Source organism: Muscardinus avellanarius (genome assembly GCF_963383645.1).
Source record: "Muscardinus avellanarius genome assembly, chromosome: 5".
NCBI classification, from domain to species: domain Eukaryota; kingdom Metazoa; phylum Chordata; class Mammalia; order Rodentia; family Gliridae; genus Muscardinus; species Muscardinus avellanarius.
In genome coordinates this window covers 108,606,248-108,623,565 of record NC_137790.1, presented here as the reverse complement: position 1 = coordinate 108,623,565, position 17,318 = coordinate 108,606,248, and the positions used below count along the sequence as shown (strand labels likewise).

Genomic DNA, 17,318 nt, shown 5'->3' with positions numbered 1-17,318 from the left:
AATGGATGAAGCTACATTCCAAACTCAGCAATTTTTATGGCTGGCAAATGATTGTGAGCATGTTTCTAGTTATCTTCCAAATTCTATATGATGCCAAATGTATTTTTTACAATGTACAGGTAAGTTCCATAATGCTAATGGTAAGCAAGCAAAACTAAAAATAAAGAGAGAAGAAAATGAAGTTTTTACTACAAATAAGATGACTCCTGTGCAGTGGTGCTGTTGCATCAAGACCCCTGACGATGTGATTAAACAGCAGTGCAAATGGCTAAGCACTTCTTTTCTTCAGATTGGCTCAGGTTGAAAAGTGACCAGGAGCATGATGAAGAAAGCAGGAGAAATAATGAATAAGCCATGGCTGAGTTAACTGTGAAAGGCTGACAACAAGGACTTCACTGAGCTCTTCTGCCTCGTACTGGCCAATGACAGACCAAAATATGCAATTTAGCATCTCCAACTGCAATGCATATGTGAAATACCTGGGACTTTGTTATACCTGAGATCTTGCATTCTAAAAAGCCTCAGATGCCCCTTTTCCTGCAGCTGTGCAGAACCCACACTGACTAGTAAAGCCCTGGGATGTATACAACAAAGAAGGTGGACCAAATACTTATTATAACACAATAGGAGACTTTTAAGTCCATTAACTTATAAAAATATATTAAAATTCTCATATGGTGACATGGTTATGTGCAAAACTGTATATTATTAAATATAAAAATGATTAGGGTAACACAAAATGGTTAAATATGTAAGAAATTTTTATTTAAAAAAAGCGAGAGTTTAGAATGAAATAACGTTAGCAACATCCACAACATTTGATGAGCATTTACTGTTCTGGTGGCTTGATATGTTCCATTTCATTTCATTCCCACTATAATCCTGTAAAGTTAAAGCAATCGTCCTACCTCCATCATGACGATAAGATAACCAATAACACAGCCATTAGGAATTTTCTGCAGTGCTGCAAGCTAATGGTGGTGGAACCAGGATTTCAATCCCAGTGTACGGCTCAAAGCTCTAGCTCTTAACCATGGTGTACATTAATAATAATTAAACCATCTCTGACTTTAATTGCAATACTATCATTTATTTAAAACATTGATAAAATCTACAATAATATAAAATCCAATATTTCAAATGAGTGCATGATCTTGTATTTATCAAAATACCGATGCATTTTTAAGTGTGATTAGCCATATAGAACTGGATTTCTAATTATTATATTTATCAATTTTGAGATGCATCAGGACTGGATTTTTTTTTATTTAAGCAGAAAAAAATAGACACCATCACTAGCATGAAAACCATTTCTACCTTTTCAACTCTTCAAGAACTGCAGTCTCTTGGAGAAATGATGATGAAAACATCATGCTCACTGTATCATATTAAGTGCAAAATATATTTAAAACTATAATTTTACATAAACATATGGTAGTATTATATTAATGTTTCTAAATGTACTCTGTACCATTTATATTTGATATGCCTGCTAATATTTTAATTCATTTTTATAAATATTAGGCAGTTTTTACAATATAGTATAAAATTGGGACTGAGCATCAGTTTTAGCATGTAATTTGAAGCCAAGTGTTTGTTAACAGACTTTTTTGTTGGTGCATTGTAATCACACATCTTAATGGGGTACAAGATGATAGAGTCATCCATGCACACATCACTCATTTAAGCCTTCCCCAATTCCACCCCATCCCCTTCCCTCCTCCCTTCTCAACTCTTAATGAAAGTAGCCAAACAGGTATTTGTAGTCTAGAAGATCAAAGCTAGAGTTGCAGAGCAAGCTCGTGTATTTAGTTATACAAGTCTATTTCAATTTAAAATGGGTTAAAATGACCACCAACTGGAAAATCTTTTTAGGCAGTTTGTATAACTGGAAGAAGCATACTAAAAACACAGATAAGGACTCCATTCTGCTGCACACACTTCTGCAGTCATGAAATGCCCAAGTGCATTTTAACAAATATCTTATTTGTTGAACACCAGGTCAATTGTGCAAAGCCTTCAGAATTCAATTGAGCCTAATTAAATTATTCACATATGTCAAACTAATTAATAATTTTTAAACTATCCAATTAATTTTGGCATATAAAAACAGCCTAAAGCCATTGGAATTTCTTGTAAAATAAGAAATTTGGGAGTACTGGATTTTATCTTTGCATTTAATATTTGTAAATGTATCAGCTCATAAGAAAATGTGTCCATAGTTAACCCTAACAATGTATTGTCTCTTCTCTATGTGCCAGACAAAATACTAAATACTTTCCATGCATCAATTCATAATCATAAATAACTGTGATATAGACTACTATTATCCCTATTATCTCATTTTATAAAGAACACAAAGCTAGAGAGATTAAGTCATTTGCTAAAGGTCACATAGCTATTAACAGATGAAACTGAGATTCATACTTTCAAAATGTAAGCCCTTAACTCCTCTCTCCATGTACAATCCTAGGAACATGACATAACCTCCAAATGTGAGAATACCATTCATTAAATCAACTTAAGATTAATTTTAAATAGTTTGTTGGTTTTTTTCACAACTATCATGGGATTTTTTTTAATTTCAAATTCAAGAAAATCCTTAAAATCTTAATGAAATTCTTAGAGACTACTGAGGTCCTAAGTCCTGGCTACAGTATAAAACAATTTGGGGGCAAATAATCTCTTTAATCACTTCACATTGTGTTACTCTCATCTACTTTCCAGCCAAGGCACATGCCATTTATCCTGTGTAAAATTTCCTCCTCATTAGTTTTTCTTCCTTTTAAGTAGACCCTTTATTTGCAGATCAAGCCCTATCTACTTCAGCCACATTCAAGTTCCATAGCCATGAAGAAGTTCTCAGCTAAACCAACTAAGAAAATTAGAGCAAAGACAAAAATAAATAAAATCAGAGATGAAAACAGAGGCACTGCAAATACTACTACATAGGATCATGAAAGATTATTATAAAAACATACATGAACAAGTTTGATAACAAGGAAAAAATGGGCAAATTCCTGAATGCACATACCTTAACAAAATTGATTCATAAAGAAATAGAAAACCAGAACAGATCAGTAAATAGTAATGAGATTCAATCAGTAATAAAAAGCCTTCCATCAGAGAAAAGAGCAATATCAAATAGCTAGACTCCTGATTTTTACTAAATTGTTAAAGAAAAATATCAATTATCTTAAAATTATTCTCAGAAATTGAAGAGAAAGGATTTTTTCAAATGTTTTCTAGAAGGCAAGGACAGTGTAAGACAAGGATATAACAAATTAAAAAAAAAAAAACTCCAGGCTAAGAACATAGAGGTTAAAATCCTCCATGAAATTCTACCAAACCAATTATAACAAAATATTGAGAAGTCTATTCACCATGATCAAATGGGGTTATCTCAGGGATGCAAAGATGATTTAATATTAGGAAATCAGTAAACAATACAGGACACATCAACAGGATGGTGATCATCTCAGTAGAAGCAGAAAATATATTTAATAAAATTCAATATTGCTTTATGATTAAAAAAAACATGCTGAACAAACTATGTGTACAAGGAATATGCCTCAACATGATAAAGGCCATGCCTAATAAGCCAACAGCTAGCATTATATTGGGTTGGGGAACCTGAAAACTTTCCCTCTGATATGTGAAGTAAGACAAGAAGGCCTACTGTCACCACTTCCATTCAAAATAGTCCTGGAAGTGCTGGCCACAGCATCAGGCAAGAGAAGAAATAAAAGACCTCAAATTTGAAAAGAGAAAGCTGACATGTCACTGTTTTCAGATAACATAATCTTACATATTAAAAATAATCCAAAGAGTGCCCCCTAAATTTTTTCAAAACTAATAATGAATTCAGCAAACACACAAAGTCAACATTCAAAGATAGTAGCTTTTCTATATAGCATTAAGGAATTTTCTGAGATAGAAAGCAATCCCATTTATAATAACTACAAAATAATACCTAGGAATTAATTTACCCAGAAGTGAAAAATCTTTATAATAAAAAAGCACTGAAAAATTGAAGAGGGTTCAGAACTGAAAGGCATCTTATGTTCACAGATTAAAAGGATCAGTATTTTTAAATGTCCATATAACCCAAAGTAACTCATAGGTTCAATGTGATTTCTATAAAAATGCCAATGATATCCTTCATAGAACTAAAAAAAAACCCTAAATTTTATATTTGTATGTAACCACAGAAATCGCTAGTCAAAGCCAACTTGAGAAAATTGATAAAGCAAGAGACATTACACTACCTGACTCATCCAGGGACATAGTATAGGGGGAAGAGTGGGAGGCAGAGAGAGAATCAACAAGGAATCACTCTATGGACATTATGCACATCTGTGAGACTACTAATGTCATTCTCAGTATTTTGTAGGGGTATACAGGGTGGAGGAGTGGAGAAAGAGCCAAGGAAGAGCCCACCAAGTGCTATGTGCATGTATCTCACTATCACTATGATCTACATTATGAGGTAAGACTATAATCTACCAATAAAAGTATTAAAAATACACAAAGCAGTAGTAATTAAAACTGCATGCTATTGACACATGGGCTAATGGGCCAGAATAGAGAGCCTAGAACTAAAGCCTCTCATCTATAGCCAACCAGTCCTCAATATGTGTTAAAAATATGCATCAGAGAAAGAAGTCTTTTCAATGAATGGTAAATGAAAAACTAGATATCCACTTGCATACGAATGAAACTAGACTTCAGTCTCTCACCAGGTACAAAAATTAATTCAAAATGAATTAAAAATTAAATATAAGACATCACACTATGAAAATATTGGAAGAAAATATAAAAGAAACACTATAGGACATGAGAATGGGAAAGAATTTTTTAGACAAGACCCAAGAAGCAGATGAAATGAAAGCAAAACTTGAGAGATGAAACTACATTAAACTAAAAATTTATTGTACAGCAAAGGAAACATCAGAATGCAGAGAGTCTACAGAAAGGGAGAAAATATTTGCAAACTATATGTCTAACAATGAGTTGATATTCAGAATATATGAGGAAATCCAAAACATGAATAGCAAAAAAAATAGCAAAATAACCTGATTACAATAGGGCCTTTCCCAAAATAAGACATACAATTTAACAAAAAACTATCCCCCCCCATCCCCCGGTGGTACTGGGAGTGGAACCCAGAGGCTTTCTACCTCTGGGCTATACTCCCAGACCTATTTTATATTTTATTTGGAAATAGGGTCTCATTAAGTTGCTGAGAGCCTCACTAAGTAGCTGAGGCTGGCTTCGAACCTTGCGATCCTCCTGTCTCAGCCTCCCAAGCGCAGGGATTACAAGCATGCGCCACCACGACCGGATTAACAAAAAGCTATTTTAAAAATCCAACATCTGTAAGTATCAGGGACAATGAAAGGCAAAGTCACAATGCCTCATTTCACTCCAGTAAGAATTACCATTTACAGAAAGAGTAAAGATAGTGAGTCCTAGGGAGAATGTGGAGAAAAGGGAACCTTGCTCAATGACACCAGGAATGCAAATTAATACAGCCATTGTGAAAAACAGTATGGTTTTTCACAAAGGTTTCTCAAAGAGTTAAAACTAGAACTACTGTGTGCTACAGCATTCCACTCCTAGGTGTATATTCAAAGGAAACAAAGGCAGTATGTGGAAGGAACTTGTGCATTCCCATGCTCTTTGTACGGCCATGCACAGGAGCCAAGGAGCAGAAATATGGCAAGTATCCATCAACTTGATGATGGACAGGTAAGTGTCCCACACATGCACAATAGAGTACTATTCAGCCATAAAAATATATATCTCATCCTTTGAAATATCATGTATGGAACTGGAGATCATAATTTTAAGTGAAATAAGCCAGGCACTGTATGACAAGTAGTGTATAATCTCACTTATATGTGGAAAGTAATGATCTAAAAGAAGTTGAGAACAGAATAGTGAATATTCAAGCCCAGGAAGAATAGGGGAAAGGGAGAGAGGGAGGGATGGGGGAGGTTGATCAATAGACACTTAGTTACAGTTAAATAAGAGTAGGAAGTTTTGGAGTGGTATTGCACAGTAGGGTGACTATAGAAATTACAATGTAGTGTATTTAAAAATGCTAGAAGAAATGGATTGTTCTTACCACAATGAAATGACAAATGTGTAAAGAAAAGTATGTTTAGTATGATTTAAATATTACAAAGAAGATCTTAGAAGATGGAAAAATCTTCCATGTTTTTGGATAGGAAAAATAAATTCATCAAAATGGCCATTCTTCCATAAGTGATCTACAGATTCAATGCAATATTTATTAAATTACCAGGGTCATTCCACATAGACCAAAAAAAAAATTAAAAATCAGTCCTTAAATTCACTTGGAAAAAAAAAACCAGAATAGCCAAAGTAGTTCTCAGCAACAAAAACCATCCAGGAGGAATCACAATAACTGACTTCAAACTCTACTATAAAGCCATAGTAATAAAAACAGCCTGGTACTGACACAAAAACAGATACAAGACCAATGGAGCAGAATCAAAATCTCAGAAACAAATCCACAGACTTATAGCCAATTGATTTTGGACATAGGGGACAAAAACATACACTGGAAAAAAGATAGCCTCTTCAACAAATGGTGTTGGGAAAACTGATTAACTATATGCAGAAAAATTGAAATAAACCCCATTTTCTCACCATGCACAAGAGTCAATTCACAATGGATCAAAGACTTGGAAATTAGACCAGAGACCTTGAGGCTCCTTGAAAAAGGTATAAGTCCAACACTACAACACATAGGCACAGATGAAAACTTTCTCAACAAGACCCCAAAGTCACAAGAAACTCAAAGGCGAATCAATATATGGGATTGCATTAAACTGAAGAGCTTCCGTAAAGCAAAGGAAACTATCAAGAACTTCAAGAGACAACTGGCAGAATGGGAGAAAAATTTTGCCAACTATGCCTTAGATAGAGCATTAATATGTAGAATATACAGAGAACTCAAGAAAATCAGTGCTAATAAAACTAATAACTGAATCAAAAATTGGCTAAGTGCAAATAAGGTTAACTAACTGAGGAAATGAGAGAGGAAGAGAGAAATTCTCTAGAGCACATGATGTACTTAAATATATCAAAGTCAATCACTAATCCAAGCATGGAAAGGAGGGAGAGGGAGGAAATTGGGTAAGAATTGGGTAAGGGCTAATTGGGTGATGTGTGCATGTATGTCTCCACCATCTTTTATCCCATTATAATGCATGACTACAATGCACCAATAAAAAATGTAAAAAAGAAAGAAAAAAGAAAGAAAAATAGCCAAATGAACTAAATAGACACTTCACAAAAGAAAAAATTCAAATGGCCAATAAGTGTATAAAAAATGCTCAACATCATTAGCAATCAGAGAGGTGCTTTCACACCTCTCTGATTAGATAGGAAATCTAATTAACTCTAACTGAATGGCAATCATTAAAAACACAAACAATAGCTGGGCATGGTGGCTCTTGCTTGTAATCCCAGCATTTGGGAGTCTGAGACAAGAAGATCCAGGTTCACAGCCAGCCTCGGCTACTACTTACTGAGGCCCTTTGCAATTCAGTGAAACCCTGTTTCAGAATAAATTTTTAAAAATATGGCTGGTGATATACTCTAATGTAGAATGCCTCTAGGTTCCATCCCTGGTACCACAAAAAAAAAAAAAATGTTGGCAAGAACGTGAAGTGGGAACTCTAATACATTGTTGGTGGGATTGCAAATTAGTACAACCACTTTGGAAAACATATGGAGTATCCTCAGAAGAATGAGAATGAACCTACCGTATGATCCAGCAATACCATTTCTGGATATCTACCCAAAGAATGAAAACCAGACTACAAAATTAATGCATGAGTGTCTACACTCATAGCTGCTCAATTCATAATTGCCAGACTATGGAATCAGCCAAGATGTCCATCAACAGATGAATGGATTACAAAACTATGGAATATGTACACAATGAATTTTTACTCAGCCATAAAGAAAAACACAATTATATCATTTATAGAGAAATGAACTGAACTGGAAAAAGTGAGATTAGTCACTCATAAAAAGTAAGAAATCGGATGCTCTTCCTAATATATGGTAGCTAGGAAGAAGCCAAAGATTAAAATGTTTGACTAAAATGCACCAATTTAAACAAATTTAAAGAGTAAGTTTAAGTGCTTAGCACTGAGTTTTTCAGGAAACACTGACTCAGCTCTAACTTAAATCCTTGCTTAAATGAACAGAAGATCCCAACAATTTTATCCAACAAGTAAGTCCCTCTTAGCTTTCATACCTCTTACTTGAGAAATGTTGGCATTTGTTTATAATCTTACAAGTTTTCCATAGTTAAAATGTGATAACATTCCTTAAATTATTGTCCACCACCATATCACATGAGAAAATAAAATATAATACTAACAACAGCATACCAAGAGCCAGGTTTGTCATTTAATATCATTATTTGTTCTTTATTGGATACAGAACATTCTAACACTTTATATCCAAGTAAAATTATCCCTGAGTAAACCTAAGAATATAGTTTTAAATTAGAAGTAATTATGAGTAAGTTCTCTAAAGCCATACAAACACAGTATTAATTTTAATCATTAAATTATTGAAGGGGGAATCAGCTTCCTACATATGTATAATATTTTAAATTGAAAAATACTGTAACACTTGAATGCCACCTAAAAATATATCTAAATGTATGAAAATCTACATAGTAGAGCAATACTAAAGAAATGATCACTGCACCTGTATTTGTTGGGTGCTGGCTAAACTGCAGGCAGGGTTCCAGGTAGTGGATACTAGAACTAAACCCAGACCCTCTTGAAGGTGCACTGTAGGTCGATGGAAAATAAACAAGTGGCATACAAATGAATGAACTCATTTCTCAAAAGTAGTGACTTTTGCTTTTTTATTTTTTATTTTTAATTATTATTTTTTTTCTTTTTTGTGATATTAGGGATTGAATCCAGGGGCATTCTACCTATGAGCTATATTCTCCAGCCCTATTTTTATTCTTTTATTTTGAAACAGTGTCTCACTAAGTTGCAGAGAGCTTCACTAAGTAGCCGAGGCTGGCCATGAACCTGCAATCCTCCTGTCTCAGCCTCTCAGGTACTGAGATTACAGTGCATGTCACCACACCCGGTTTAGCTTTTGCTCATTTATAACATAACGTATTGTCATGGTCACAACACTCGAGTTGGGGTTTACTGATAGGAGGAGACTAGGAAAATATTATTTGTTGGAGAGAAGTTAGAGCTCAATCTTGTAAATACTAAGTTAGCAAGCCTATTAGACATCCTCGTTTAAGTGCTAAGTAATTAGCTTTAGTCAAAAGTTCAGGGATGAAGTATGGGTCAGATAATCCAGAAATTACCAATGTAGAAATTGTCTTTAAAATGAAGAGAGTAGATAAAATCCTAAGCATAAGACTACATAGAAGAGGCTTGAGACCTGAGCCCGGTATCATGCCACCTACATTAGAGTTCAAGAATAGAGAAAGAAAGCAAAACCTGAGAGGAAACACATAACAAAGTAATAGGAAACCAAGAGTGCATGGCATCTCGGAGGACCCACAGAATAGAAGTCACTGGTGAGGGGAGGGATATGGAATCAAATATTTCTAGTAAATTAAGATAAGAACTGATAGTTGGTCACCATGTGTAAGGATGTGCAAGTCACTGATGATCCTGATAGGTACAGCTGGTAGGTGGAGGACAGTAGGTGGAGACCCAGGAAAGGACTTGATTAGTTCAGGAGAGAATGGAAATCCAGCAACTTTCTGGGCATACTTCCAAAGAAAAGCAAGAGATAATTGTATCACCTCCTTAACAGTATTACTCATCATAGCTGAAATGTAGATGCAAGCCAAGTACCTATCAATAAAGAGGTAAAATGAGGTCTGCACAGAGAACAGAATATTATTCTGATAAAAAAAAAAGAAAAGGAATTTCTGACTCATGCTACAGAATAGCTGAAAAGTCTGGATATTATGCTAAGTGAAATAAGCCAGTTACAAAAGAATAGGTAAAAGCCAGGCGTGGTGGTGCTCACCATTGGTGGACAGCCTCAGCTACTTAGTGAGGCCCTTTGCAACTTAGTGAGACCCTGTTTCAGAAATAAAGAATAAAAAATTAGGGCTGGGGTGTCACTCAGAGGTAGAATGTCCCTGGGTTCCATCCCCAGTACTGGAAAAAAAATAGATAATATATGATTCTATTTATGTGAGTAACCTAGTCAAATTTACAAAAACAAAAGGTAAATGGTTTTTCTACAGCTGAGAGGAGGGAGAATGGTGAGCTACTGCTTAAGGTAACATTCTGTATCTCCACCAGGGTATATACATTTGTCAAAAGGCATACGTTGTACATTTAAGAGCTGTCCATATCGTAGTAAGTAAATTATACCTCAACAAGTAAAGGAGAATGGGAGGGAGAATACGATGAGAGCAAGAAGAGAAAACTTTTCAGAAGAGTTTTTATTTCTCTAGAGTTCAGGGGAGACTTGGAGGTCAAAAAGAATTTTTGTGGTAGGTTTGGTTTTGGTTTTGATTCTAGAGGGGAGATTCTGCTTCGTATTTATGTGTTGACAGGAGTTATAAAAAGGAGAGAGAACAAGATTTTTTAAAAATCATGGATGCGTCACCCATGATAACCATAATGCAAACAAGGAGCACAGCTCCAAAGCAGGTGGGGGTGAGCAAGGTCTGTAAGGCCTTCAGAAAGCTCTATCAACTGTCTGTTGTAACATACATACTAGTAGAGCTGCTTTGTTCTCACACTGTCCGCAAACCTTCCCTTTTATCCTGGGTTTTTCACTTCCAGAGGGATTGGCCATTTTATAGTTAACTGGTTGTTTCACTGGCTCTGGAAGAAAAAAATTTCAGGCCAATCACTTTATGATATGATGTTTACTTTTCTGATTAATAAAGTAATGTGGCTATGCATATTGCTAAATTCTCAAACAATATTTAAATATTGTCTTCCCAAAACAAGAAGACATGTAGTCAAGTTTAATGTCAGTTGAAGATGAAGCCCATGGAGCCTCTGCCAGTACCTGTGAGCCCAGGTGGTAGAGCCCGCCAATGGCCTCTCTGCTGACACTCACCTGAGCTGATCATGACAATTTCAGAAAGCCAAAAACCACACTCTTGACAGAATCCCTACACATTTTCCCTTCTCTGGGTCAAACTGAAGGACACACAGAACAAGTTCTAAACATGTACAATAGTCCAAATGTATAATATGTATTCTATATTTATGTAAATACATGCAATAAATATTGAACATACACACACATTAGAACTTATTTTACTAATTTATGTTAACTACTCAAAATGAAATTTGTCTTGCAAAAAATATTGTATTTCCTTGAAATCATTATAAATTCATAATTTATTTTGAGTTTTTTATTTTTTAATAATTTATTAACATATAAAGCAATTGTAAATACTTTAATTTCTTAGAAAAACATTTCAGTTTATAAATTTATGATTTATTTCAAACAGAAAAATTATCTTCTGGGTTAGAAGATTATATCAACAATGTTTAAGGAGTAGTGCTATCAAAGCCCTTACTTTTTAAAAGTATTATTATTGATCATATTTCATGTTGACATTTGTTGACAAAAAATTTGGTCCCCTCCCTGAAAAAAATCTGAATAAATTTTACTTTGCAAATAAAAATGTCACCACTTTGGGGATTTGAATCATTATAAGATATGAACAACTTATGTGTAATTCAAATGTGAAGGAGAATGAACTATATTTCTAATATCTAATGATACACTGTTTAACTATTTACCTTTAATCTGATGCTTCAGTAATTTTAACTTCATTTTTCCTGCAGAAAGCTGTATTAAAGAAGCAGATACTACTTGTCAGGCATATAATCTCTTAGCAAAAGCTTAATTAAATTACCAACTACACTATTAGAATTCTGTACAGTTTTGATATATCCTATACACAAATTTATAGTGAAATAATGTGAAATAGATATCATTAAATCATATATAGATTTGTTACTAATTTCAGAGAATTTCAAAAAAAGAAAATAAAACTTTCAAATATATATACAGGACCAGTTTTTAAAAACAGATCAGAAATTATTTTTAGTTTATTTATTTATTTATTTATTTATTTATTTATTTATTTATTTACTTGGTGGTACTGGGGTTCCTGGAAACCTGTACTCCGTGTTACACTCCCAGACCTATTTTATATTTTTATTTGGAAACAGGATCTCTTAAGCCAGCATAGCTGGCTTCAAACCAGCGCGATCCTCCTGTCTCTGCCTCCCAAGCGCGCGGATTACAAGCATGCGCCACCACGCCCGACAGAAATTATTTTTAAACAGAAGCTATTAAATTTACCCAGGCTTAGTGGCACATGCTTGTAATTTCAGTACTTGGGGGGGCTAAAGCAAGAGGATCGCGGGTTCTCAGACAGCCTCAGCTACTTAGTGAGGCCCTCTGCAACTTAGTAAGACCTTGTTTCAAAATAAATAATAAAATGGGGCTGGTAGTATAGCTTGGAGGTAAAATGCCCCTCGTTTCCACCCCCAGTACTGCAAAAATAAAAAAATAATAACAGAAACTGCTCAATTTAATCATGAAATTATTATAAGAAAGTACTAGTGTTCAAATATTGTAAAGGGTCAATAAATATTTTCTATTTCTGCTCTTTCTGAAACACGCAAAGTCTAATATTTATATAGACTGAATAAAAACTGAATTCTGAGTTTCTCTGCTTACATAACTGTAGGAGCCAATATTATTAACTTATTTGTTCAATTTAGGGAAGCACATATTTTAGTATCATGATCTTAACCTTCAAATATATTATCTGTGAAGCCTGACTTTGCTGTTCTAGCTGAAACAATGGAGTAAATAAGATTCACTGTTGGGTGTTTCAATAAATAATCACTTCACATCCTTGGATTTTAACATTTTAGGAAAGAACACAGTCTTGGTAATTGAATGTATTTGCCTTGGTCTTCCTAAAACCAACAGTTAAAGTACACAAGTGAGCATGGAGGATGGGGCGCATTTATACAGACACTGTCAATGCATGCCCGTTTTCAGTTTGCAATTTGCATGCTCAATTGCCCAATCTGTACAAGAGAATATGAAGACAATGGCTGTCTCTGTATCTATGGCTACACCAACTACAGTCATCTTTGAAAATTTAAGCCTAATTATTTTCCATAGTTTTGTTTCAAAGAGGCATTTATTGTTCATATTTTTTGAAGGAGCTTCTCAGATGTTTTCTGTACCAAGCAGAGCAGAAAAAAATAGGATTAAAATAATCAATTCTTACATGAATCAGACTTTTATTTTTAAGTTACACAAGTTACAGATAATTGAATCTCATTTTCATAGCCAAATTATCCGATGTGATCACCTTAGTGATACGTCTGAATTGCAATATGATTGCGTGGTTGTGGGCTACTTGGAGAGAATGGATATATGTGTTAGAGCAAAATGAACAATTATTAGGAAAGTTTTATTTTTATTATTCTGAATAATAAATTTTTCTGTTCTGTGAATACAGCCAGATTGACTTCATATTATTCAAACATTATAAAATATTTCAGTGATCAAGCTGCTAGCTGCTATTTTTAGGCAAATAGAATTTCCTCAAGTTTGATTTTTTATCTGTTTGAAAATGTGTTGGGTGGTGTAGTATGGTCAGATGAAAGATACATATGTGCTCACACACACATCTACACACACACACACACACATACACACACACAAACACACAAAGATAACATATGTAAGCTGGGCATGATGGCACAGGCCTGTGATCTCAGTACTTGGGAAGCAGAGATAAAAGGATTGTAGGTTTGAGGCAAACCTCAGCAACATAGTGACACCCTATTTTAAAATAAAAAGAAAATAGGACCGGAGGTGTAACTCAGAGTTAGAATGTTCCTGGGTTTGATCCCCAGTACCATACACAAAAAATAAGTTACCTTTGTACACACACACACACACACACACACACACACACACACACACACATATATATATATATATATATATATGGTATATACATATGTGTGTGTAAATATATAAATGTGTATCCAAACATCAAAGATTTAAAATACTAAGCCCTATACTTTTAGTAGCCTACTTAGGCCTCTGCAAGTAGGTGTTAAAGGAATACTTAGACTTCCATGTCTTACCATTGTGATAAAATAATGCTGTGGGGTTTCTTACAGAGCCCTTCTGGATGACCCCAGTGGAGCCTCATGACTTTTCAGAAAAACATTCATTTATCTGCTACTAAAACCCCAATCATGATTCCCACAGTGGCCACTCCCAATTTTTTTTTTTTTTTTTTTTTTTTGGTGGTACTGGGGATGGAACCCCGGGGCATTCTACCTCTGAGCTATACCCCCAGCCCTAATTTTTATTCTTTATTTTGAAACAGAGTCTTATTGAGTTGCAAAGGGCCAACCTAAGTAGAAGCTGAGGCTGTCCAAGAACTGTAATCCTCCTGTCTTAGGCTCCAAAATGCTGGGATTACAGGCATGCACTATCATGACCAGCTAGGCCAATTTTTCTCTAAGTCCAAGAACTGCAATGTATCCTGTGTCCTTCCCTTCATCTGAGCAGATGGTATTTAACTTTACTAAGTTGTTGGTGTTGTCTTCCTATTACAATGTATCACAGTATGATACCTTACCACCTGTCCAATCCAGCCAATAAAATTGTTTTTATTTTCACCTGCTTTTCTTCTCTGGCCTCAAAAAAATATACTTTTATCTGGAGAAGGTTTCTTTTTTTATATACTTTTATCACAATAAACATATAAAGGTATAAAAAGAATGTAGTAATATATACACAATGGAATTATACTCAGCCATACAGAAGAATGAAATCATGTCATTTGTAGAAAAAATGGATAGAACTAAAGAATATTATACTAAGTGAGATAAGCCCATCTCATAAAATCAAGGGTAGAATGTTTTATCTCTCATATGAGGAAGGTAAAAAGAAAATAGGAAACAAAAGGGACTTCAGGTAAATGAAGAGAGAGACTAGTAGAAAGTAGAAGGGGATTGAAAGAGAGGTATAATGGTTGCATTTAGAACGTCTTTCTAGCCCTTATGGAACCAAGGTAGCAATGTTGGAAGTGGGGTTGGTTGCTAGGGAGAGGTCCCCTGGGCTGTTGCCTTGGGGATTATATATCCTTCCTCCTCTAGCCCTTGTTTCTGGCCTCCACAGTGAGAGAGCAGAAGCTTGCATGCTCTTTCCACTTTCTGCTACCATGTCCTGAGATCCAAGACCCTGACCTCAGATGGACTGAACCTAAAATCTCCAAGAAACTGTGAGCAAATAAATCTTCCTACATATAACTTGTGTGTTCAGTCCTTTTGAATGAAAGCAGTGAGAATGCTCACTGAGACAAAAATGTGTACCAGAAAAGTGGGATCACTGCTATATCTAATTCTGACAAGATGCACTATGATTCTTTGGAACTGGTTTGTAAGAGGAAGTTGGAAGGGCCAAAATGTGGCTAGAAAAGTCGATGGTAGAGACTGTGCTCAGGAGATTTCAAAGGAAATGAGAACTCCATAGGAAAATAGAGTAGAGATCACACATGTTACATTCTGGCAAAGAATTTATTAGTATTTTGCATGTGTCCTTAAACTTTGTGTGAGGCTAATAAAGATGATGCATGGATTAAACTTGTAGAGGAAATCTCAAAACAGAAAAGTATCCAAACTGCATTATAGATATTGATGTCTGTATTCAGCAAATTGTGCACCAAAGTTTGGGAGCAGAACGCAGAGTAGAGAGACTTTATAGATTTGCAGTTTAGCCAGTACAGCATATGTAAAGGTGTGGCCCAGAGAGAGGGTAAGGTGAAAGAAAGATGGTGGAAGGAAGTAGAAAAGAAACATCTTTATTTATGTTTATCCCACCCTTGAATAAGTCTCATGTTTTGTCTTATATTATACAAGGTGTAAGTATATGTAAGTATATATATGAAATAAATAGAAAATCCAAGCTTAAAATATATTCTCTTTAAGGTACTTAATATTCAAAATAGTCTGGACACTAATTGTCTTGTTCTTTAGCAACTCTAAACTACTGGATATTTAAATAAGATAAACAATCTTAAATCAACTTGCTACTTAAAATCTGTCAGAAAACAGGGAAATCCATTCACCAATAAAACACATCAAGACTCCTGAGTCTAGTATTCAAGGCCTTCTACCTCCTGCCCAGTCTCACATTCTAGACTGACTCTCAACAGCTCCACATCCATTAGGGTTTGGATATAGAATGTCCCCTGAAAAGTTCATGTATTGAAGTTCAGAGGTAATAAATTTGAATAATGAGAGTTCTAATCTCAACAGTGAATAAACCATTGCAATTAATTTATTGTGTGATGACTTAAGCAGGTAGAGTGACTGGAGGATGTGAGTCACTGGGGGCATGGCCTTGGGGACTATACACATGTCTGTGGACTCATTCAAGAGCTCTCTTCCCTTCTGCCTCTGTGATGTGAGGGCAGAGCTCTTGCTCTTTTTTTCTTTTTCTTCTGCTTCCTGCACCCATTCCCTGAGCTTCATAGGCTTCACTAGATCGAACATGGATTGCAACCTCTGAAACCTCCAGAACTGTAAGAAAATAAATCTTCCTTTCTTTACGTTGTGATCATCAGGCATTTAGTCACAGGAGTGAGAATAATGACTGGAATGCCACCCCTCCATTCTTTCACCTTTCTTAATCATGATGCCTGTGAGGAAAGATATTATTAGTTACTCATCAAAGTTTCCTTAAGCTATTTATTCAAGCACACATTTCATATACTAAATGATTACAGCAAAAGTCACATACTAACTTCTTTTACCATAATTTTGGGGGGTATTGTGGATTGAACCCAGAGGCATGTTACCTCCAAGCTACACCCTCAGATTAATTCCATTTCTAATTTGGAAACAGGGTCTCATTAGGTTACTGAGAGCCTCACTAAATTGTTGAGGCTGGCTTTTAACCTGTGATCCTCCTGTTTTAGCCTCTCAAGTACTGGGATTACAAGTGTGTGCTGCTATGCCTGGTTTACCATAGATATTTTTAATGTAGTTTGCCTTTTAGATTAGATGAGGACTTCTTTGAGAATAAAAAATCTCCATATAAGACCCCAAAAACATTTTATAAGTACTATTTACAAAGTCAATAATCACAAAATCCATAATCACAGTCAGTAGTTTAATAGTATATTTATAATAACATCTGAAACACTGAACACTACCTTAGAATGAGAGTGAAGCATTAAAAATATATTA

At 35.0% G+C, this 17,318-nt stretch overlaps 1 protein-coding gene across 1 annotated transcript in view; it reads right to left on the bottom strand.

The window, feature by feature from the left end:
• The window catches only part of ZBBX (zinc finger B-box domain containing), a gene marked incomplete at both ends in the record, with an annotated part of 116,144 nt that overhangs the window by 87,074 nt on the left and 11,752 nt on the right, over positions 1–17,318 (bottom strand). The window contains 2 exons of the mRNA XM_080696580.1: positions 10,771–10,880; positions 11,817–11,865. Of these exons, the coding sequence (XP_080552706.1) occupies positions 10,771–10,880; positions 11,817–11,865 (159 nt within the window). The remainder of the gene's footprint in view (positions 1–10,770; positions 10,881–11,816; positions 11,866–17,318) is intronic.